At 45.6% G+C, this 26,229-nt stretch overlaps 1 protein-coding gene across 1 annotated transcript in view; it reads right to left on the reverse strand.

Annotated features, from left to right (window-relative positions):
* The window catches only part of LOC141040922 (uncharacterized), a 144,125-nt gene extending 138,474 nt beyond the window's left edge, over positions 1-5,651 (reverse strand). The window contains exons 1-5 of the mRNA XM_073507036.1: positions 3,914-5,651; positions 3,303-3,580; positions 2,853-3,008; positions 1,805-2,228; positions 1,521-1,663 (exon numbers count right to left, since the gene is read on the reverse strand). Coding sequence (XP_073363137.1) covers positions 1,521-1,663; positions 1,805-2,228; positions 2,853-3,008; positions 3,303-3,580; positions 3,914-5,651 — 2,739 coding nt within the window. The remainder of the gene's footprint in view (positions 1-1,520; positions 1,664-1,804; positions 2,229-2,852; positions 3,009-3,302; positions 3,581-3,913) is intronic.
* Between the last annotated feature and the right edge of the window lie 20,578 nt (positions 5,652-26,229).

A 26,229-nucleotide genomic window follows, 5' to 3' on the forward strand; every position in this document is an offset into this window, starting at 1 on the left:
GAAGTTTTAATTCAAACTCGAACGAATTCAAATTTGAAAAGTGCAAACATGTGGGATTTTGGTACTGTAATAAGTGCTGGTTTTTGTGAGTGCACAGGAAAAAGAATCATCTAATTTGGACATATAGGTTAAAAGATATAGCTAGTTGAAGTTTTGGTGAAAATCTGAAAATAAAACAAAAGAGAACTCTGTTCTAGAAACACTGTAGTGGTTACTGTGGCGTTTACTGTAGCGGTGCCAAGTGTCAACGCGTGATTGGCTGGAAAATTTGCACGCGCAAGTGCTCACCAGCAAAGCAGAGAAAACGGCGGCGGCGGCGGCTCTTCGGCGAAGTCGAAGCGACGGACGGGTGCGGCGGTGAGTGGCGGAGGCGTAGGTGAGGTCGGGCGGGGACGGGGCATCCTCTGCGGGCAGCAACGGCGACGGGAACGGCGGTGTGCTCCGGCGGCGACGTTCGGCTGCGTCTCCGGCAACAAAAAGGTGTTAGAAGAGTGCGGCGTTGAAGGGGGAATTGAATGGAGCAGGCGGTGAGGCTCGGCGCGTTCTTACGACGACGGCAGCGTCCGGCGACTTGGAGCTCCCCCGGCGAGATCCAATCGAGCTCGGCAAGGCGTGCGGTCGAGGAAAGGACGGGGCAAAAGTTCGGTCGGGTTCCCCTGGGGATTCTCCTCGCGCGTGAAGTCTCCGGGGTGCACGGGGTCGAACCAGGTGCCGGATTGGTCCAGGTCGGACTCAGCGTCCGCGCGGTGCTGTTGTGTCCGGCTCGGGGTGGAAGATGGGTGCGGGGTCCACCCGTCAGCGAGAGAGGGGCAGCGGATTGGGTGCGGGTCGGGCGAGCAGTGCGGCGGCGTGTACCGCTTCGCGAGGAAGGTGGGCCGCAGCGGTGTGGTGCGCCGCTGCTAGGCCGGCTGGCTGGCTGGGCCGCCGGCTGGCTGGCTGACCGGCTCTCTTTTTTTTAACAGAAGCAACAACAGAAAACAAAATAAATAAAATAACATACACAATATAAAATCTAAATAAAAATACCTAGACACACAGTAAAAATAGCCCTATAGCTATAAACTACAGGAACACTAGTTCCAATTCTAATGCAATTTTGGAAATTCATTTTAATGCAAAAGGCCATGCAAACAATAAAATAACACACAATTAAAATATTTTGGAGATTGAAAAAAATTACCAGAACATATCAAACGAACTGGAAATAATATTCTTCACACTATGAACATTTTAAAATAGGGGAGAAGTCATGTTATCTCCGCTCCAATAAATTGCCTTTAGTTGCATAATGATTCGAATATTGCAGAAAGACAAATAGTGCAATAAAAATATGATATGCATATGAATGATCTAATAACATCCTAATTTAGGAAAATTGGGATGTTACAAACCTACCCCCCTTAAGATGAATCTCGCCCTCGAGATTCGGGCTGGCTAGCAAATAGGTGTGGGTGATCCTGCCTGAGATCTTCCTCTCGTTCCCAGGTAGCTTCCTCCTCTGTGTGATGATTCCACTGAACCTTGCATAACTTGATTGTCTTGGTGCGAGTAACTCTCTCTGCTGTCTCCAGAATCTTAACAGGCTTCTCCTCATATGTCAAATCACTCTCCAACTGAATTGCCTCAAGTGGCACCGTGTCCCTCAATGGAACATCCATCATCTCTGCATGGCACTTCTTCAACTGAGATACATGAAACACATTATGAACTCCTGACAAGGATTCTGGCAACTCCAGCTGATAAGCTACCTCTCCTCTACGCTCGAAGATCTTGTAAGGCCCCACAAAACATGGTGCTAACTTACCTTTGATTCCAAACCTCTTAATTCCATGAAGTGGTGAAACTCGAAGATATGCGCGGTCTCCTACCTCATATGTCACCTCCTTACATTTTGCATCTGCATAACTCTTCTGCCTGGACTGTGCTATCTTCAGCATGTCACGAATCAACTTGACCTTCTCCTCAGCATCCCTGATCAAGTCTGGTCCAAAGAACTGACATTCTCCAACCTCATCCCACATCAACGATGTCCTGCACTTCCTAGCATGATAACTTTTATTATATGAGAACTCTGCATAAGGTAAATTATCATCCCAACTGGACCCATGGTCCAAAGCACAAGCTCTCAACATATCCTCCAAAATCTGATTTACCCTCTCTGTCTTCCCATCTATCTGTGGATGGAAAGCTGTACTCAACTCCAGCCTGGTGCCCAAGGATTCATGCAACTGACGCCAAAATTTGGATGTGAACTGAGTACCTCGATCAGAAACTACCTTCCTTGGAACTCCATGCAGACAAACAATTTTAGACATATAAATCTTTGCTAGCTAAGCACTGGTATAAGTAGTCTTTACTGGGATGAAGTGAGCAACTTTAGTCAAACGATCAACAACTACCCAAATAGAATCATAACCTGATCGAGTCCTGGGTAGACCTGTAATGAAATCCATACCAATCTCATCCCACGTCCAATCAGGTATAGGCAATGGCTGTAACAAACCTGCTGGTCTCTGATGTTCCGCCTTAACTCTCTGGCACACATCACATGTTGCAATATACCCAGCAATCTCCCTCTTCGGGCTAGGCCACCAAAACCTTTCCCTCAAATCCAAATACATCTTAGTATTACCTGGGTGAATAGAATAAGGTGAATCATGCGCCTCCTGAAGAATCAACTTCCTAATATCTGCATCTTGAGGTACACAAATACGCTTCTCAAACCATATGGCTCCATGTTCATTCTCACGGAAACCTTCTGCCTTACCTTTAACCATATTCTCTTTTATCTCAGCAATCTCCTTATCATTCTTTTGAGCTTCTCTGATCCTGTCAAGCAAAGTAAGCTTTACCTCAAGTGTTGCTAAATATCCCTTAGGAACCATCTCCAACCTGAGATTCCTGAACTGTTCACATAACTCGGGCGGCATAATATCAATATTAATTGCATTACCATGGCTCCTACGACTCAATGCATTAGCAACAACATTAGCCTTACCAGGATGATACTGCACATTCAAATCATAATCTTTAATAAGCTCCAACCATCTCCTCTGCCTGAGGTTCAAATCCTTTTGAGTAAAAATATACTTCAAGCTGTTATGATCAGTAAATATATCACAATGACTACCAATAAGATATGGCCTCCAAGTTTTCAATGCATGCACAACTGAGGCTAACTCCAAATCATGTGTAGGATAATTATGCTCATGATTCTTAAGCTGAAGTGAAGCATATGAAACAACTTTACCTTCCTGCATCAAAACACTCCCAAGTCCTTGACGAGAAGCATCACAATATACCTGGAAGTCCTTATGTATATCTGGCAGAGTTAAGACTGGTGCTGTAACCAAACGCTGCTTCAACTCCTGAATACTGGATTCACATTCATCAGTCCAAACAAATTTCTTCTCTTTCTTCAGCAATTCAGTCATAGGCTTTGCGATCTTGGAAAAGTTCTCAATAAACCTCCTGTAATAACCTGCAAGGCCCAAAAAGCTGCGAATCTCTCCAACTGTCGTGGGTGTCTCCCACTCTGTAACTGCAGCAACCTTAGATGGATCAACTACAACTCCATTACCTGACACAACATGTCCAAGGAAAGCTACCTCATCCAGCCAAAACTCACATTTGCTGAACTTGGCATACAACTGATGTTCCCTCAGTTTCTCCAATACCAAACGCAGATGCACCTCATGCTCTTGCTTATTCTTGGAGAATACCAATATATCATCAATGAAAACAACCACAAATTTATCCAAGAACTCCATAAACACCTTGTTCATCATATTCATGAAGTATGCAGGAGCATTAGTCAATCCAAATGACATAACAGTATATTCATACAACCCATACCTCGTAGTAAAAGCAGTCTTTGGAATATCTTGCTCACGAATCTTCAATTAATGATTACCAGAACGAAGGTCAATCTTAGAAAACACAGTAGCTCCCTCCAGCTGGTCAAACAGATCATTTATCATAGGCAAAGGATACTTATTCTTAATGGTTACCTCATTCAGAGAACGATAATCAACACACATCCTCAAGGTCCCATCCTTCTTCTCCACAAACAAAACTGGAGCTCCCCAAGGTGATGAACTTGGGTGAATAAATCCTTGTGCCTGCAATTCTCTTATCTGCCTCTTCAATTCCTCCAACTCTTGAGGAGGCATTCTATACGGTCTCTTTGTAATAGGTCCAGTGCCCGGTATTAAATCAATAAGAAACTCAATATATCTATCTGGTGGAATACCTGGCAACTCCGCTGGAAACACATCTGGATAATCCCTCACGACTGGCACCTCTTCTAGGCTACCCCCCTTAAGAGAGTTCACATGTACCTGCTTATGCTTAGACTTACATACATATTTGATCCTCTTCCCTCCTGGTGCACTGAGAGTAATAGATCGACTGGCACAATCAATAAGACCCTCATACTTGATCATCCAGTCCATACCCAAAATAATATCCAGACCTTGTGACTTCAGTATAATTAAATCTATAGGAACAACATGCTTCCCAATAGACAAAGGCATCTGAAAACAACCCAAACTTGCTGCCATCTCAGCCCCCGGAGAACTTACTAGAATAGGTGACTTAAGTACTATGGTAGACAGCTTATGTTTATCCACAAATACCCGTGATCTAAATGAATGTGATGCACCAGAATCAAAAAGAACAAGCGCATGTATTGAATTGATCAAACATTTACCAATCTCTGCATCAGGTTCATTGTAGACCTCCTCCACATTAACATGGTTGACATGACCCCTTTGGATGGGGTTTGGCTTGCTCACTCCTGAATTCCCATTACCGTTCTTGCTCTCTGGACAAGCATTGGAGTAGTGGCCCATCTGCCTACACTTATAGCACTGAACCTGACTAATATCCATCTGCACAGGCATACTCTGGTGGCTCTGGTTATTATTCCCTCCATTACCATTACCATTACCTCTACCATTGTCATTGTTACTCTTGTGCCCATTGTGATGATGGTGGCCATTATGGTTGTGGCCATTCCCTCCATGGTGATTATGATGCCCATTACCTCCATTACCATGATATGAAGTGCGTGGCTTATGCTGTGGTCCTGAATTATACCTGTTATTGTTGTTGTACTTCCTCTTGCGATTCTCTATGGCCTGTTGCTTTCCCTCCAACACAATAGCCTTATCAATCAGGTCCTGACAATTCCTAAAAGTGGCCACTGTCAACTGAAGGCTCAACTCATCATCAAGGCCCTCCAAGAATTTCTCCTGCCTAGCTGCATCAGTGTTAACATCATTAGGAGCATAACGTGCAAGATTATTAAATTCCTCCACATACGCATTAATTGTGCGACCTCCCTGGCGCAAACTGCGGAACTCCTTCTTTTTCAGACTCATAGCACCAGCAGACACATGTGCAGCACGAAAAGCATCCTGAAACTGAGGCCATGTGATAGTAGCAATGGGATAAGTGACCAAGTAGTTGTCCCACCAAGCTGCAGCAGGACCCTCCAACAAATGTGAGGCAAACCTCACCCTCTCTGCATCTGTGCCTCCAACCGTCTCCAGGTTCCTATTGACTGCACGGAGCCAGTCATCAGCCACAATAGGTTCAGGGGAACTGGAGAACCTCTGAGGATTCAACCTCAAGAACCTGGTAAGCATATCCACTGGTGGAGGTGGCGGTGGATTGTTGTTGTTATTGTTGTTGTTCTGGTTCTGGACAAGCAACTAGATCAACTGAGCTTGTCCCTAAAGCAACTGATGCATGTATGGCGGTACATCATTGCCATTGTGATCTCCTCCTGCAGCATTACGCCTATTATCACGCCTCGGCGGCATCTGGTGGGAAAGCATAGAAGAGTTATAGATATAATAGGGCCAAACGCTATGTATATATAAATATATTCTACCCATATGCATAATATGATCAAGCCAACAAAACACAACAACGAATAACACCAACAAACAAACAAACAACAAACAATATGATACTATTATATATATAGTCGAATAATTTCGACACTAAGCAATTTAACAAACAACTACCAATCAAGCAAACAATCTAGTATCTTCATACCACGGAAGTGGGCATAATCAGATACGCTAACACGATAACGTTGCAATATAAAGCAAGCATGAATGGTGGTCTCAGCACTAGTTCCTACTTAACTGTTCAAGATACTTGAGGGGGTTAACTAATAAACAGCAAGAAGTATAGCTGGTTTATAAAATAATTTTCACTCCTATGGCTTTTCTAATCCATTTTCTAGGGTCACGTCCTACAGTCAGCACACTGCTCTGATGCCATCTATAACGACCAAACCTCGAAGGATTTGAGTCTCTGTGCTTACCGTGCTAGTCCCTGGATCGAACTCGCTAGCACACACAGTATAGATGAATACCATAATAGCAACTGCATCATTTATTACAATGTATGATCCAGAATGTATAAAATAAAACAATCTGCATAGCACTTGGCTAGCTTTATTCAATCAAACAGCGGAAAGTAGCAGAAAATAATGATGAGTCCCATCATAGCCCACTGGCGATGCTGAGTGCAGACTCGCGACCCTAACGGTACCTTACTCTTCGTCTGAATATCCTGCAACATGAGACGTTGCAGCCATATAGGTCAATACTTGGAATGTATTGGCAAGTTACACAGGAGTAATAATATAGCAGACCTACATGTATATGCATAATATAACAAAAGGAAGGCTTGAGGGTTTATTGTGCAGAAAGCTGATTTTGTCCTCATAACTACCTAATAGTCCAATTTTTATTTAGTTATTTTATTACTACAATTAAATACACAACGTTGAGTTGGCAAAATCAACTCCAACCTACCCTTTAATTAGTTGCCCAACAAATTTATTAAGTGTCACATCTGTCAAGATCATCCAACAACTGTAATGGCATAGTTGCTCAAATTTACCCATAACTGGGGGCACGGCTAATCATGATTAGTTTTAATAATCTGTAGAGTTTTGCACACTTAACCCACTAGGCTCAACCCGAAGATTGAGACGAAGTCATTCAGAAGCAATCACCTCCACCCCTGGCAGCCGGTACACCTACTCTATCTACATATGCTAGCATACCTGGGCGAGGATCCCTACTCAACTAAGCCAGAGCCCATTTAGCTAGTGGTTGCGCATGGAAGCTACTAGTCACTAAGTCTGTCTGATCTTTTTGAGCCTGGGCGGCCGTCCACTTACATTCAGAGGGTATAAACCATGATGTTCTTGAAACCACCCATCAATACCAATTCCGCCCAGAGGTGAATTAAGTCCTTAATTACTACTCAATTTGTTATATTTATAGTCCTCACATAAGCTCAATGGATACACGAACCACCCCCGTCTACAAAGCATAGCAAGCTACACCTACCACGATATACAAAACACGGGAAGATAGCTCAACAGCATAGCAAAATTTATATATTAATCCTATACATGCATATATTCATAGTGTGATATAACTACATGCATAGGAAACAATATGTAAAGGATGATCAACATGTAACTTGCCTTGGTTCTGGTTCAGAAAGTCACACTCCTGACAATAGTTCGCGTCGCACTACGGACAATCTACATGTTTCACACAATTCAACAAATCAATCATCAGAACACGAATAGAACCAAAATAAAACCAACAGCAAGAAAACCATTTTTGAAACTCAACAACAGCAGCATAACAGCACCTAAATTGCACTACGGTCACAACGCAAAAAGAATCACTTAAAACCGATAAACGGTTTGAGAGTTATGGCCTCCGGAAGTTTTAATTCAAACTCGAACGAATTCAAATTTGAAAAGTGCAAACATGTGAGATTTTGGTACTGTAATAAAGTGCTGGTTTTCGTGAGTGTACAGGAAAAAGAATCACCTAATTTGGACATATAGGTTAAAAGATATAGCTAGTTGAAGTTTTGGTGAAAATCAGAAAATAAAACAAAAGAAAACTCTATTCTGGAAACACTGTAGTGGTTACTGTGGCGTTTACTGTAGCGGTGCCAAGTGTCAACGCGTGATTGGCTGAAAAATTTGCACGCGCAAGTGCTCACCAGCAAAGCAGAGAAAACGGCGGCGGCTTCGGGCGGCGGCGGCGGCGGCTCTCCGGCGAAGACGAAGCGACGGACGCGTGCGGCGGTGAGTGGCGGAGGCGTAGGTGAGGTCGGGCGGCGACGGGGCGTCCTCTGCGGGCAGCAACGGCGACGGGAACGGCGATGGGCTCCGGCGGCGGTGGCGTTTGGCTGCGTCTCCAGCAACAAAAAGGTGTTAGAAGAGTGCGGCGTTGAAGGGGGAATTGAACGGAGCAGGCGGTGAGGCTCGGCGCGTTCTTACGACGACGGTAGCGTCCGGCGACTTGGAGCTCCTCCGGCGAGATCCAATCGAGCTCGGCAAGGCGTGCGGTCGAGGAAAGGATGGGGCAAAAGTTCGGTAGGGTTCCCCTAGGGATTCTCCTCGCGCGTGAAGTCTCCGGGGTGCACGGGGTCGAACCAGGCGCCGGATTGGTCCCGGTCGGCCTCGGTGTGTGCGCGGCGCGGTTGCGTCCGGCTCGGGGTGGAAGATGGGTGCGGGGTCCACCGGTCAGCGAGAGAGGGGCAGCGAATCAGGTGCGGGTCGGGCGAGCGGTGCGGCGGCGCGTACCGCGGAAGGCGAGCCGCAACGGTGTGGTGAGCCGCTGCTGGGCCGGCTGGCTAGCTGGGCCGCTGGCTCGCTGGCTGACTGGCTCGCTTTTTTTAACAGAAGCAGCAGCAGAAAACAAAGTAAATAAATAAACATACACAATATAAAATCTAAATAAAAATACCTAGACACACAGTAAAAATTGCCCTATAGCTATAAACTACAGGAACACTAGTTCCAATTCTAATGCAATTTTGGAAATTCATTTTGATGCAAAAGGCCACACAAACAATAAAATAACACACAATTAAAATATTTGGGAGATTGAAAAAAAATTACCAGAACATATCAAACGAACTGGAAATAATATTCTTCACATTATGAACATTTTAAAACAGGGGAGATGTCATGTTATCTCCGCTCGAATAAATTGCCTTTAGTTGCATAATGATTTGAATATTGCAGAAAGACAAATAATGCAATAAAAATATGATATGCATATGAATGATCTAATGACATCCATATTTAGGAAAATTGGGATGTTACAGGATCCATATGTCATCATGGCCTCTAACTGACTTGGGTGTCCAGACCTTGATGGTCACGCCAAAATCACCATACCTTTGCTATTAGTCTCATCCTTTGATGGTCATGATTTTCTTTGTCAGGATACCTTAGTGAAATAGCTTGGTCACATATGTCTTTAATCCTTCGTATGACCATGGATGTGGCAAGTGCAATTGTTTGGCACCATTCCTTGTGCTTATTTGCTGACCTGGGTCCACACATATATTTGGGGCTTGTAGCTATACCAAGCTTGCTGTTGAGGCCAATCGTACAAGATGGCAACAAGAGTTTGGGATATCACCTTGTTTGGTGCGGGAATATTGGCCTTGGTGACATTGTCAAGACTGTTGATTCTGCGTTGTCATCTCCAGATCTTGTTGATCCTTGTATTACATGAGATGTATATCCGCTTATCCTCATTTGACATAAATCATGAGGTTGTTGGATCCGTACCTTTCTTAGGTATATCGGCTTGATCATTGTCGTACCTTGTATGAGTGGCTGATATGACTAGGATGCATGCTCACCATACATATAAGAAGAATATACCACTGAACACTCGATCCTTGCGGTAGGCATATGTTTTGACTGGATTGTACCTCTGACAAATTTATTGCAAATCTGATCCTTGAATTGCACTATCATATACTGCCTACTCACTGTGTCATATCTTGTAAGAATACTGAATTCGACATGCGGTGTCGTACTGAAGATGGCAAGGTGTCGTAGGTTGAAAGCTATCCGAGTAAATTGGATGTCCGGGGATACATCCTCACCATATATGTGGAAAGATATGTAGCCGAACACTTGATTTTGGAAGCAGACATATGCCTTGACTGACTTGTACTTCTGACCAAAAATATTGCTGATCTGAATCTTGAGATGTGCTTCCATATACTGCCAATCCAAAACATCATGTTGTGATATGCGGACTGAAATCCACCCATAATGTTTTGCGGCTTATTACTTGCACGAGAATTTTTTTTTGACTGTCTTCCTTGACCATAACACATTCTGCCTTTCTTTCAGAGTATAACATATTTCAAGCATCATTCCTTGCCGAGCCCAAACTTTGTATCTAATCCATACCTTTCTCTGAAAATATATTCATTTGATGTGGCAACTGCTTGTCTTTCTGCTGGCTGGATCATGACTGTTGTGAGGATTTTGTACTGATGTATACTCGATGCTGATAATCAATCCAAGACACCATTGGTATTCTGAGCAGATATTAATACCATAATGCAGTTGACTGGGCAGACCATACTGTTCAGCTGAGCTTCTTCCAAATATTTGAAATCCTTATTGCTTCTTCAAGTCCGGCATTGGTTGATGAGCAACTTCCATAAGGGGAAATAAGGTAAGACCGAGGGCCCAAAAAGCATGAAGCAGAAGAAAACTCAACTAAACAAAAGGACACAAAACAATCAAGTCACACAGAAATAATGTCACATATTACTGCTAGTCACACAATATGCAGGCCTACTTAACCACACAAATCTCGCGGGATCTCCGCTACTAAGATCTAACATGCTGTGACGTTGTGCACAAGGATGAATAAATGTGTGGAAGAATTGGTGCAAACGTCGCTACACCAAGTGCTGGCTTAGCCAGGTAGCGACCTTGACTAGCTCGGAGGGGAGGATGTACTTGGAAAACATGTAGCAGGACACGAATATCCCGACCACATTGTTATCAAGCAGCTGGAAAGGATCCATACTCATCCAAGAAATAGCATAGCGAGGAAAGCTGAGTCGGCTGGCATTGCCCTTTTTATGATGACTGAGACCATCAAGGGTTGCCAAAACGACAAGATAAAAAGGACGATCCGGGGTAGCAACGTGTCTACCACCGAAACGATAGGTGAGGCTGACAGAAGGATATCAATGCGATACCTAAGCACCATTTTCTGCAAATAGTATCGGAATCACTTGGCATCACTCTGCTGGGACAGAGATGACGCCAAACAATGAAGAATGAGAAAGAAAAGACACTGGAAGAAATGCAGGGGCTGAGCTGTAGTGGATCCGAACTGATGCCAGCTACACTCAACAGATGAACCGTTAGTAACAAATAATAAGGCTATATGCATGCTATGCAACAAACAAATGCAGCAACCAAATACAACAAACAAGATAGACTATATACTACCGATTTCTACCAGTTTCTACCGCTCGCACTGAGTAGGGCGTCCTACATCCAGACCTGATCTGATACCAAGCCTGTGGCACCCCGGCTCAGAGAAACTGGAACGCCCCGTATTCTAGCCCAGAGATCGAGGAGAAGTCTCTGTAATACGACACTTCTTGACATAGAACAAATCAGCTCTTATTACAAGGATAATAATACAAGGGAATGATGTTACAAAGAAGCACATCAACACGGCGACACTATGCCTGTTATACTACACTTGCTATATGCTAGGAGCAGGACGACTCGTAGTAGTGGAATACTTCTAGCAGCGGAACAATGACGAAGGTGGTGAACTCCACTCCGCAGGGACTCTGGCTGGGACACGATCTAGCTCGCACGCACGGAAACCTCGACAAGCAACCAATCAATCATGGCATCACCTGCAATCTAGCATGACACGCCAGGTCAGTACATTGAATGTACTTGCAAGCTCACAACAACCAAAAGCATCAAGGCAAAACAACAACATAGAATTAAACAGGTTAATTAGATGACAACTATTATGATATGAAACCAACTACTAAGCATGATATGAAACTACTATGATACTGATAAACCACCATCTCAGATCTCAATAACCAGCTCACTCTTGGCTATCCGGCAAAGCAATATACCATCTCGATCACCTCGTGATCCACCTGTTCACCTTGTGATCAAAACATCCACATGATCACCTCGTGACCACATCACAAACTGAATGATCATCCTCGAGATCATCTCAACATCATCATCTGCATCCTGCCAAACTATTACAGCTCGTAATATCAACATATAAATCACCTATATGTCATTCTGTCACATGAGTGTTGATCGAACAGTGTGACCTAGTATGAACTTCTGCCCATGACCGAGGACGCGACTATCGATAGATTAATTTACACTCTGCAGAGGTAGCGCAATGTACCCACACCACCGAATCCATGGCCTCGCACTCCCATTCGAGTGGACCAACGACATTCCGACAAAACCGATCTACTGCCATGACACTCTCCCAGCCACTCCGACCAACACCCCTCTGGCTAAGTCATGGGTGGATCCGTGCCTACCAAAGGCATCAACGGCCACTGTCGTGGCAAAACAAAAATGGTCCCAAACGGAGACAAAAAGGCGCCTAACAACAACTGTGGACACACAAGGTTATGTCTGCTTACTGGGCCAGGGTACGACATGCCCATAACCTTCCCACATTGGAGGCACCGGCGAGAGACATGACAATAGACCGTATTAGGGCCTTCCCCATAAAAGGCAAATGTGGTTGCACTGGAAAAGCCCGGTCCGGTGGCACCTGACCAAATTAATGACATAATTTATTACCAAAATATAGTAGTGATAATTTATACTACGATATCATCTACCAACATGTAATCCAAGTCATAGCAATATCCAACAACTAATCCAAAGCATACTAGCGTCACATCAAAATACTCCGGGGATAGCATAACACTACTAGCATGATGAATCCAAGAATGATAATACTACTACTCCAAAAGCAAGAACCAGCTATCCGGCTAAGATCCACATGCAAGCATCATCTACTAAATCATACTTCAATAAAAATATCAACTAGCATCACGATGAAAATAATTCTAGCCACTAATAATCCAAAGGCAACGTGATATCCAAAGTAATACTCCAAAGAATAATACCATCAAGAAAATAATCATAATAGCCACTAAGAAGCCGCACATGTCACCCACATAAGTTGCAAAATATTTGTCCTAGAACTCCGAACAATATCATGGGAATAGCAAGATCAAACGATACTCCGAGAAATGCCATGAACTAATCACAAGTATCTAAAACAATATTTTAAACAAGTTTCAGTAAGTAAACCATGTCATTGCATTGCAATCGTGCAAATGGAGGGTGTGGCTTGCTTGGGGTAGAAGGATTCACCGGGAAGAAGTGCGAGAAGCTCGCGGAAAGAATCGCTGGAAAACATTCTCTCTCGGAGGGAGATGATTAAGGGCAAGGGTATAATGGTAATTTTCATAATGTTAACACATGATAAAAATGACTTCAACAGAACATGATCGACGAGATGAAGAAGTGGGCTTTGGAATCACCTCATTTGGAGTTCCGGGTGAAAAGATATGGTCGTTAAAGCTCAGGGACAAATCTGTAAAAATACTTGTACAAACAGGTCCCCGGCAGATTAAACAGATCGTGCCTTTCTCGGAAATACGCTTTCCAAAAGATAAAACATATTCTAGCCCGAAGAACAACCGGAATGCGCTTTAGATAAGGGAAAGCATAATCCCAGTAGAACGTCTCCACTTATCCACGCTCGTAGAGGCAGGGCCGGGGCTTGGGTCGCTGACGCGTGGGTCCCAACGGGCTTCTCTCTCCTCCTTCCTTCTCTTCTTCTAGCTCCCGATGCGAGGAGCAGAGGAGCTCGGGGCCAAGCCAGCACCGGCGCGCTCCAGCAATTAGGCCATCTCCGGTCGTGCTCCGGCCATTGGCAGATGCGGGAGGGAGCACCGCACCCAAACCAGGGTGCTACGAGCGTCGGGGAGAGGTCGCAGCGGCAGCAGTTCGGGCGCCCATGGCAGAACAGAGGCGAGCTTCGACGAAGGGCTTAGGAGGCTCTGGTCACCTCTGGCTATGGTGTGGATACTAGTGGCCTCGGGGAGATGCACGGCGTCCAACCAAGGGTAGAACCAACGCCTGGGAGAGGTAGAACAACAGAGGCTTAAGGTGGCCGAGGAGACGATGACGGCCATGCTCGGGCACGCGGCAACAGTGGCTTCGGCGGTGGGGCGAGGACATGGGGAGGATCATCGGGGTCTGGGTGAGCACCTGGTGGTGGAATGAGGGAGGGGGGGGGGCTCAGCATTGAGCCAATTTAGGTGGTGGCCACCGGCGACCGAGGCGGCCATTTGAGGGCTCAGGAGCTCTCCGAGCTCGTTTGGCTGGTCGGGGAGGCCTGGATGGGAGAGAAGAGGAGGCTAGTTAGCTCAAAGCAGCTTGGGGCTGGCCATTTTATAGGCGGGGCGAGGATGCCGAGCTGGGTGCCGTCGTGCACGTCCGGCCGAGGCCCTGACGAGCTCATCGGGCACGGGAGGCCGCGGGAACACGACGAGGCATTGATGCAGGGGTCATGGAGAAGAAAAGCGACGCCGGGGAGCAGAGGAAACGGATGGAGCGAGGACCGTGTCAAGCGGCGCACAGTGCGCTCGTGGGTGCTCGACGGCTAGCTCCGGCGAGGAGGCTTCGAGAGGGGCCGGGGGTGGAGAGCGACGGGTGAGGCACGGGGAGTCAGGTCGGCACCAGCGGACGCGCGGACACCGCCGGGGCGATGCGATGCGACGAGGACATGATGGTTCACTCACATAGAGTAACCACCTGACCTCAAATTTGGCAAGGCCTAAGGATTTGTACATATTAAGATGCTGTAAAAATTTCATACCAATTGGATTCACCAGAATGGTACTTCCTTCACAGCTATTCTCTCTGTCCAAAAACTTGCAATAATTCTGGAGGGAAAATGGCTTCATGAAATGGTCCCAAATTTTGTGGAGAGGATTTATATGGGTAGGATCACAATCTGGTAATTTATCAGAATTAATGAAACAATATAAAATATACTTGCTTCACAACCAGAAAGTTTTGCCAGAAACAAAGATTTGATCCTGTGCTCACATTTTTGATTGGATGGGGCTGGCATTTGTAGGAGTGTCATAATATGAGCACATGAAGAGGTATGCCTAATTTCAACTCATTTGAATAACACTCTTCACAAAGCTTCTATTTGGACAGAAACTTTGAGAAACCACCCAGGAAGATTGGCTAGGCAAATAGAGTTGAATTTTGGCATGATGCAATGATTTGAACATAAGAGAATGCCCAAAAAGTTTGGGAGCAAACAAGATAAGATAAAATGGCACTTCCTTCACAAAATGCCATTTAGGACAGAAGTGAAGAAGGAATATTGGGGAATTATTTTTGAACTGGCCAAGGAAGGATTTTGACATATTTAAGCAAGATATGACCCAAAAAAATTATGAGAATTATTTGGGAATTTTTTATGGACAAAAATATAGGTTTCTTCACAACCTCGGGCATATGAGATTATTCCTTTACTAGAAGAGGAATATTCCCCAACAAAAATAATTATGGGGTTGGGCTAGAATGGAAATGGCATAGTCTAGGGAAAGATTTGAGCATGATGAACCACTTGGGGAGAAGAAAAAGGATGATGATCTCCCAGGTTGCAAGGCCACAGAACCTCTCCAAAAGGAAAATCAGAAAAAAACCAATAAATCAAAAAGAAAAAGAAAAGGGCCAAAAACCAGGCTATTACATGAATGAATTGTGCAGTCTCTCTCACATGCATACACATCTCATTTCTCCGTGTGCATCGGAATCACACACGCCCACTTTGTGTATTTCTCTCCCTCTGTCAAGGCTAGAATTCGTCTTTCTACCCTGTCCTACAAGTCTCTAGGACAAAAACACACACACTCTCTTTGTCGAACACGCCCACCCCTTTTATTCCACCCACCCACCGCCACTAATGTCTCAAAGTATAACTATGTCTTGCACACATATGTGTAAGGTTAACCCGAGTCTCGGAACCATATGAATACATACAATGGGATTCCAGCAGAGCAACTTTTGTTTTAAGATTTCGCTCTCTCTCTCTCACACACACGCGTGCGACATTGTTTCTCTCTTCATTTTTATCAAACACTTGCATGCACACCGCTTGTGTATCTCCGTGATGCTTTAAGTATGCCTCGCACACATGCTATCTACCTATCCCTTAATATAGATAGGTATCAGAAAAACCCCTTCTCACTATATCTAAGTGTCACTACCCCCCCCCCCCACACACACACAGACCCACCCACACACACACACAATTACCGACACCGAAGTATTAGGGTGACACCTTGATCTTGATACTAATCTATCTACTGGTTTCTCTCTGAAACACACACACAAACACACACTCTTCCCGACACCGAAGGTGTAGGGTGACACCTCGATCTTGATACTAATATATCTATTGGATTCTCTCTCAAAAACACATACACACACACACACTACCTAGTCATGCCTCTGTGCCTACCGTGCGCACACTCTCAATACGTCTTTCTCTCCCTCAACCCTCCGCCCCCCAAACCATGACAACAGAAGGGTGACAACTCGATCTTGATCTTAATCGATCAATTGGCTTCTCTCTCAAACACACACACACACGTGCGCTAGTTGTGTGTGTGTGCCTCGCTCACACACACTTGATACGTCTTTCTCTCCGTTGCACCCTAGATATGTAGACTTCTCGCGCGCGCACAGCTGTAGTGACGCTGACGCTGAACCCAATGTGCCTTGTTTTCGCCGGCCTCATGTGATAGTTTTCACCCTGTTTTCTATTAATTAACAAGGCAACCTTTTCTTTGTTACTACTATTGAATTTGAGATCATTCGGGGCAGACTTAAAATATATCACTTCAGCCCTATTATTGCAATAACTATTTAAGAAGAAACTAGCAAGATGCCCGTGCATTGCACGGAACATCAAGATGCATTTGTATGAGTAGTTTATCTTGTGAGAGAAAAGGATGAACGAGGGAAGGCCTTATTTGCAAATGTGGAGAGGGGTGTGGGTATCTTTTTGCAAAATTGCCATAGTTTCCTTCCTATCCATCAGATATAAATTGGACGGCCTATATTGCAGGATGGTAGGCACACCATCATCACCAACTCTGTTTTTTATAAGAGTAGAGATAGATATAGATATCTCTACTCTTATAAAAGACTCAGTTGGTGATGATAGCGTGTCTGCCATCCGCCATTTATGACCATTAGATCTGCATCTAACGGCTGTGATGTAAGTTGTGGCCTTTTGGCAACAATTCCCACTTCTCTACTCTAGTTTACACAAAACCCCTTTCTATCTTGAAACCAACCACATTCCTCCCTTACCTCATCAAAACAGCCCAAAGAATATATTTGGAGTGAAACATAAGATATTTTTAGTGATATGTATATCAAAAGTAAATTTTTTCTTTAAAATTTGTGAATATGTATTATTCTACTTTGGATCTGTTGCAACGGACGGGCACATTGCTATAGAGATATATCTCTTGCATCGTCCACAACAAACATCTAGTGTACTGGTCCGGGCGGATGCTCGCAACACGATGACCTGAGTTCGAATTCTGTCCTAAACTTTAGTGTTTTATATTTTTTTAATATATACTTTTTTAGCTATTGTACTGACAATGGAACCCACAGAGTACTTAGAATACAAGATTAAGGATGGATTTATTTCTTTTTAACTTTCTGTAAAAATCTGTAGCCAGCCTGCAAGTCATGTACACCATACTGACAATGGAACCCATAGAGTACTTAGAATACAAGATTAAGGATGCAATTAACTTTTCATAGAGGCAGAATCATACATGCAATTAACTCAAATGGATTGGATGTGACTCTTTTATTCTCCAAAACGGCAATAGGCAAATCCCCCCCCCCCCGCGCGCTTCCTACCGCAGAGGACGACATGCAACGCTAGTGGCATACATTTTCACAACTCTAACCAACTAGAGGAAATTCATGCAATCACGGACTGATTTCATATAAGCATGAATGATTTCATATAAAAAAACCAGATCTACATATAAACATGGCGGATTTCATTACATTTATATGAACTAAGCGGTACTAATCCGGCTCTCGTGGTATAACTAATAACTAATCTAAATGGCCGCCCGCGGATCCCTTTGTCTTCCTCAGGTTCGGCAGACACTTGCGGGGTCGATGAAGGTCCTCGCAAGAGACGAAGCAGCCAAGAAACCACCTGTGCAGTCGTCGCCTCGGCGGTGGCCTTCATGTTACCCAAGCGGCGGCGGCCTCGCATGTTCTACTTATCCTCGATGATGGCGGCGAACACGGAGAAGTTGGCCACCGACTCGTCGCACTCCACACACCCGGCTTCTGTCTCTGCCTCCATGGCGCTGCCGTAGGCACGGGTGGCGCGCCCACAGACACGGGAGTTGCGGACACCACAGACACGGGAGGCGCGGCCTCAGACACTGGTGGCGTGGTACGACGCGGCAGCGATGATGCCTGTGCCGATGTGGAGCAACTTGCCACTCCTCATCGAGCTGAACTGGAGCGGCGAGTTGCTGAACCACGCGCCGGCTTGGGGCGGCAACTGGCTCCGTCTGGCTAGGCGAGGTAGGTGAAGCACCGAGCGGCCTGGCTTGTATCCGGAGGGCTCATTGGGCCACCCAGCCAGGTTGAGGCTTGTTTCGCCGGGCGTGCAGCGAACGGTGCAATACTATTCGATTTGACAGCTACTAGTAAACCAGGACAATTCCCGATACGCCTTTAATGTAGACGAGGGAGAGGGTAGCGGTTCCGGAAATGTTGAACGGCCAATGATGCATCCTCCTTCAACTAGCATGCTGAATGCATGAGGGAAGTAATGGGAGGAGGATGGGGAAAAGAGGCAGCACGATGTGAATGCAACGCAGTTTGCACTCATATAAGGGCGCCCCTCCATTCCAATCCATCTACCACATCGTACGCACCTAAGCACCTAGAATAAGCGTAAAAGTGCTCACTCCAGACCCATGGCGGCGATGCGCGCCGGCCAGCGGCTGTGCCAGATGGTCTAAGACACCGGCCTGCGGCATGGAACCAAGGATCGTCTCCAGACGGTGTTGGCAACCCGCTGGTTCATGGCCATCGTCGACGCCAGCTACGACTCTTAGTTGGAGCAGATGATCATTGCCACGATCAACAAGTTCACCGTCGTCAAGAAGCTTGCAGACGACATCGCCGTACTCCTCCACCCCGCGCGCTCGGGCTCCTCATTGCCTGCCACCCTGATCGGCCTCCGTGGCGAGAACCTCTTTCAAGCACTGGTGGCCCTGCGACTGCCCGCCGATGCAACGAAGAATGTCCACCTGGGGGTCGCGCTCGCCGCGAGGCACCTCGCCCTGCAAGAATTCGTCGACCTACACATCCACGTGTACGAGCAAATCGTGTACATATGTATCTACAAGGCCGGTGACTGGCTGGACTTTGGCCTTCGTCAACTGGCTGGAAGCATTGGACGCCTTTGTTGAGAAGCACCTTGACCTCTGCACAAAAGCCGCCGCTCCTAAGCCGCCGGTCGGTGGTTCGGCGCACTCAGTCGAGGAGTAGGAGGCCGTACGTTGATGGATGCATCTTTCTTCTTGCCTCCTATAACCACCACTGCGATTGCATCATCGTGGCCTTAATCCTTATTGTGCTATTGCATTCTCGTTCTAGTCAATACAGACATGTGCGATCCCTTTGCTCACATCTGGAGGCAATTATATGCATCACTGTAACTAGTACTCCATCCATCAATTTATAAGTTGTGCTTACCTTTTCCATCAACTTCCTGCAACGCACGGACATATTGCTAGTATCACTACAACATGTCAGATCACGTGTGACCAAACCGCTGATGCGCCAACCTAGCTACTACCCTGCTTATCTGGCGGAAAAAGCCCCGCCCTACCGTTTCCAATCGTTATTTCTATCTATCCATCGTGCCAAGGAGGAGAAACAAATGCTACAATTTATACATGTTTCTCTACTCCTATAAAAGACTCAGTTGGTGATGGTGGTGTGTCTGCCATCCGTCATTTTTGACCATTAGATGCATCCAACGGCTTTGAGGTAAGTTGTGGCAGTTTTGCTACAATAGCCCACTTCTCTGCTCCAATTTGCAGAAACCCCTTATTATCTTGAAAGCAACCACATCCCTCCCTCACCTCATCAAAAGAGCTAGAGAAATATATTTTGAGTGAAAAGTAATATATTTTTAGTGGTATATATGTATATCAAAACAAGAGTGTTTTCTTTCAAGTTTGTGAACAAGTACTATTCTATTTTGGATCCGTCGCAACACACGAGCACATTGCTAGTAAAAGGAAAAGGCCTGCCGTGTTGGCGTCACACCCCCACACGCCCAGGAATTGGGAGTACTCCATGGCCCGTCCGGCATGCCACATAGCTAGGGAAGGCGTGTTTCCTAGCATTTTCACTTTCATGTGGGACCGCAGTTGAGCAAACCGACTATCAGCAAACCGCACCCTGCCCGCCGCATTGGAAAACAGAAACGGGAAGGGGAAGATCTAGTTGTAGCACGGAAGCCAAGATATTTGGTGTCAGATGGGACTCATTGATAGAGTAGGAGCACTCCGTACTGCTACTCCTACTATGAAGTTTGTACTGCAACTACTACCACTATACAACTAGGTACGTGCATGGCACAACAAAGTAGGAACAAAAAAGGGAAGATCTTGTTTTGGGTGATTTATCTTTTTCAGTCAATGTAGTATGAATAATACGATGTGGGGGGTACCCATGAAGTTTATGTGGCCTGGTAGCATGGCTAGGAAAGGATAGAGAAAAATAAATAGGTAATGTGTTTAGAGTGCACTCCACTAAATAGATACGTTGGATCCATTGCAATGCACAGGCCGACACATTGGTAGTAGTAAGAAAGAAATTCTGGGTTTGGCACAAGTTCGTACTGCAGGAGCACCACAAGGCCTGGCGCAGGAGTTACATTTCCCTCTCGGGGTCCACGAGACCGAGCTTCAATGGCTTAGTGCACCGGCCTTTGAGTCAATGACATGTAGACCCTAAATGCGGATGGCCCACATGTCACTCTCATGAAAGCAGAGCGGCGGTGGGACCGAGAGGGGTGAGGCACAGGTTGACGGGCGTGTGATGTCATGGGCTCGACGGCGTCGGACGAGGCTTGCCTGCTCCCCTCCCATGCTCCGATCCATACTCCCGCACCACTAATTTTCATCCAACGATTATAATAGATTTCCTCGTGTGGGTCAATTATAGCCTCAAAGAAAGGTAAACAAAGGCCGTATTTCCAGGAAATAATTTCCTGCATGAAGTTGTACACGCATGCAAGACCCTTTCCTTTCCTGCTCGTCCTCCTCTGGATCATCAGTTGCGTTGACAATGCCAGTGCCAACTCTAGAGCGTTGCAACTGGTGCCTGCCTAAGCCATGTAGCACGCTGCGGCGCCAGCGAGTACCACCTCCTCCACGCCAACATCGGTGTCTGGGCCATGCATATGCAGCTGCTCCCATAGTATTTGACCCGCATGTTCGACTGCAGTACCACACCGATCATGGACAAGACCATGGAGCTTGTGGCCAAGAAAAGTCTCTGCCCAGTCAATGCATGTCGAGGTGCTTGTATGTTGTGACGTGCCGCATAACGTTTACTAGCTCGCGCTCCGGATGAGCGGCAGAGTGCTGCTCCCGATCGTCAGTGGTGCGACGGCAACGACGGCCGGGTGGAAGCTCGGGTGGGAGCCAGTGATCTACCCGGGGCACATAGCTCGACTTGGGCTCGAGATTCCGACCGCTTGCACTGTCCGAGGATGTAGCGTTCATCGATGAGGTTGGAATGCTGGATACATATAGGCGTGTGCTCGTGGGTGGGAGCAACCTGCTCAACTAATACCGGTTTGCGAACGTGATGTACTCGACGCAGTTGAGCCAGTGAGCCTGGAGGCGTTCCTGCCGTCGTACATTGACGCGTGGCCCAACGGCGTGCGGCCTCGTGCGAGCGTAGGTCGGCTACGGGGAAGCGGCATCTGTGTGGTTCGAGATGCCCAGCTGGCCGTTGATACATCTCCGACGTATCTATAATTTATAAAGTATTCATGCCATGTTTACAACAATTCTATATGATTTTGGTATGATTTGATTAGAACTAACCCGGACTGACGTTGTTTTCAGCAGAACTACCGTGGTGTCATTTTTTGTGTAGAAATAAAAGTTCTTGGAACGGGCTGAAAATTTACGAAGAATATTTTTTGAAAATATAAAAACACTGGAATGAAAAGATATCGGAGAGTAGTCCCGAGGCAACCACAAGGGTGGGCATGCCCCCCCCCCTATGCCGCGCCCCCTGCCTTGTCATCACCTCGCGGGCCCCCTTCACGTGTCCCCGACGCCAGCACCTTCTATAAATCCCAAAAACCTCATAAATAAACTTAGATCAGGAGTTCCGCCGCTGCAAGCTTCTGTAGACACGAAAAATCAATCTAGGCCCTCGCCGGCACCCTGCCGAAGGGGGCCATCATAACTGGAGGCCATGGTGCAGGATCCCGGGGGGGCATCATCGCCATGGATGCCAATGACCAGAGGGATAACCTCTCCCCATCTAGGGGGCGGCCATGGAGGAGGAAGCACAAGGAGGAGAACCTGTCCCCCTCTCTTTCGGTGGCGCTGGAGTGCCACCGGGGAACCATCACCGCGGTGATCATCTTCATCAACATCACCATCCTCATCTCTTTTACGCGGTCCACTCTCCCGCACCCCGCTGTAATCCCCTACTTGAACATGGTGCTCTATGACACATATTACGATCCAATGATGTGTTGCCATCCTATAATGTTTCGAGTAGATTTCTTTTGTCCTTTGGGTTGATTGAAGATCTTGATTGGTTTGAGTTGTATGTTTTATTTTGGTGCTGTCCTATGGTGCCTTCTGTGCCGCACACACGTGAAGGATTCCCGCGGTAGGGTGTTGCAATACGTTCATGATTCACTTATAGTGGGTTGCTAGAGTGACAGAAGCTTAAACCCGAGTAAGGGGGTTGTTGCGTATGGGATAAAGGAGACTTGATGCTTTAATGCTATGGTTGGGTTTTACCTTAATGATCTTTAGTAGTTGAGGATGCTTGCTAGAGTTCAAATCATAAGGCATATGATCCAAGAAGGAGTACGTTAGCTTATGCCTCACCCCCATATAAAATTGCAATGACGACTACCGATCTTGTTAACAATTGCTTAGGACAATTCCGCACACCGATCCATCATTATTCCACACTTGCTATTTATATATATAGTAATATATTCAAACTTTATATTAATAGCACCTACTTTTATATTTTAGTTCTCCGATATCATGCAAAGTTATCCTCTTCATACCCACAACGTAGTTTTATTTCTCGTTTCTAGATGGAAGCAAATGTTCGGTGTACGTAGAGTCGTCCCAGTGGCATATAGGACTTGGGAGAATATTGATATTACCTTTAGCTCCTTGTGGGTTGGACACTCCATACTTATCACTTCCACCTTTGGAAATTGCTATGATGGTCCCTTGCACTTGGGGATTATCAAACTCTTTTCGGGCGCCGTTGTCGGGAAGCAATAGCGTGGGGTTGATATTTTTGTGTATGCTTGTTTGCTTTCTTCACTAATTAGATTTTGTTTTCCCTTTTGTTTTTGTTTAGTTGTGCGTGAAACAAACGAAAAATTAAAATAATGCAAAATAAAAAAAATACTTGCCTCTTATGCCTAATTTTTTCTTCAAAAAGACAAGTGATTGGAAGGTTATGCATTGGAGAAGTGAGGGTCGACCTTGAACACTTGTGTTCATGCTCATGCAAACAATGTAGAATTTCATGGAAGTTTCTCAAAATAAGTATCCCCCTGTGTATATTCATTCTATTATAAAAATAATGTGTCGAGGTTTGGCTTTAGGATGTTTAAATTGCTTGTTTGTTGTGTGCAGCCGAAAAAACAGAAACTTTTTCTGTAGTATTTGAATTTTCATTTTTTACTTGAGCATGATCAAATCATGAAATTTTTACACATTACTTCCCTGCAAATTTTTTAGATTTTCCTAATTTTTTAGAATTTTTGAAGTTACAGAAGTTCGAGATTGCTACAGATTGTCCCGTTTTTGACAGATTATGTTTCCGATGTGTTGTTCGCTTATTTTGATGAATCTATGGGTTGTATCGGGGGTATGAACCATGGTGAAGTTGGAATACAGTAGATATAATGCTAATATGAAATTGGAATGAGTTTATAACAGTACCTAAAGGTACTGATTTGCGTTATTATACTAATGGATCTCACGAGTGTTTTGTCAAGTTTTGTGTGAATGAAGTGTTCGAAGATCGATGAGTTATCGATATAAGAAGAATAAGGAGAGGCAAGAGTTCAAGATTTGGGATGCCCGAGGCACCGCAAGTAAATATTTCAAGGTTACTCAAGCATCTAAGCTTGGGGATTGTAACACCCTGGATTTTGCCCTTTTCTTTTTCTGATGATTTTATTGGATTTATTTATTTGATTTGCTTTTCTATGGCTATGTGATTCTGAAACATGGGAAGATCATGTCTTCCTAGGTTTTATAGTGGCTTGTCATCCTCCTCATCATCCCTAGATCATGTAATTTTCACCCTTGACCTAATCCAATATTCTTTTTCTAGGGAATATCCCTTTTCTATTAAAGGAATAACCCTTAAATCCCTAGGTTGTGAAGCAACCTACATTTATGTCACTCCCAAAATTCCCAAATAATTCTCATAAATTGTTTGGGTCATATCTTCCTCAGATATGTCAAAATCCTTCCTTGGCATCATCAAAGATAATTCACAAATATTCCTTTCCGGATTCTGCCCTAACTGGTGGTTTGAGAAGGACGTGTCATTTATCTTTGCTTGATTAACCCCAAACTTTTTGGACATCTTTTCCGGTATGAGGGAAGTCATTGTGAAGGAAATACAAGCTATGCATATCCAAATGAGTTGAAATTTTGCAAGATCCTTCATATGATCCAATCATCACTCTCCATCAAATATGAGCTCATGTAACTCATCTATGTGAGCCCAGCACCAAATCTTGGTTTCTAGTCAGATTTTTAGTTTGTGAAGCAACTATATTTTAGATTGCTTCATTTAAGCTGAAAATTTTCCTGGGCATTCTCCTATCCATATCAACTCCCTCCACCATGTTTTGGCTCAATACAATACTCCATTTGCCCTGTGCAATTTTTCCAAAATTCTGGCTAGAGAGATGATTTGTGAAGCAAGTGCTATTTTGGTTCATCCAAATGGAATGAAACTTTTTGAGCATCCTCATATATTCAAATAATTGTGCCATGCCCAATTTCAGCTCAACTTGCATCTTCATGTGAGTGCATCATCCAAATCTCTAATTCTGGTCATTATGGTGGTTTCTACAGCAACCCCCATCTAAACTCCTCCTATTGAGCTGATTTCTGGTGATCAGCATCACCTTAGTATGTGATAATCACTAGACAAATCACTTCCTTCGTTCCCAAGCTTTTGTCCCCTCTAGAAAGCACAAGCAGGTTGCTACTGATCTGCTTTGGCAACTCCTGCTTTTCTCTTCTTTGCCCCTGGACCGAGTTGTTACCGCCTTTGAACTAAGGGTATCATGGTCATTCTACTAGACACGGTTGGTCCGGCCAAAATGAGGTATTTGCTCCAGTGCACGTGGTGACCATGCTTGCGTCATGCCTAATTGCGTGCTCTGGCTCGTTCTTGCCCTGTTCCCGTCGTCTCCCGCATCGTCTCGACCTCAAACCATGTCCAGTAGTTAGCCCGTGCTCGACTGCATCTCCCTGCGTCGCTGCCCCTCACTGAATCGCTACGGTGTGGTCTCCGTCGCCGTGCCCGTGCTGCCTCCAGCCACTGTCCACCATTAGTGCACTACTTGACCTCGCCCATGAGCTCTCGAAGCCTCCTGCGCGGCCTATATAAGGACCCCCGAGGTGTTTCGCAGCTCCGAAGCCTCTCCCCGTTCCTCATTTGCCCCCGGAGTCGCCAAATCTCGCCGGAGTTCGTCGCCGTCCACCATGACCGCCTCGGCCTCGACCTGGTTCCGACCACCTCGAGCCTCCTCTCCTCCTCCTACCATGTCCATCGAGTCCCCCTAGTTCCACTCAGCCGCCCCACCCACTTGCCCCCTCGTTGGAGTAGCCGCATCGCCGCAGAACCCCGCCGCCCGAAGCTTCCTATGCTACCCATGGCGCCGCCCCTCCCGTCCTCCCAGCGCCTCCCCG

Source organism: Aegilops tauschii, chromosome 2 (assembly GCF_002575655.3).
Source record: "Aegilops tauschii subsp. strangulata cultivar AL8/78 chromosome 2, Aet v6.0, whole genome shotgun sequence".
NCBI classification, from domain to species: Eukaryota; Viridiplantae; Streptophyta; class Magnoliopsida; order Poales; family Poaceae; genus Aegilops; species Aegilops tauschii.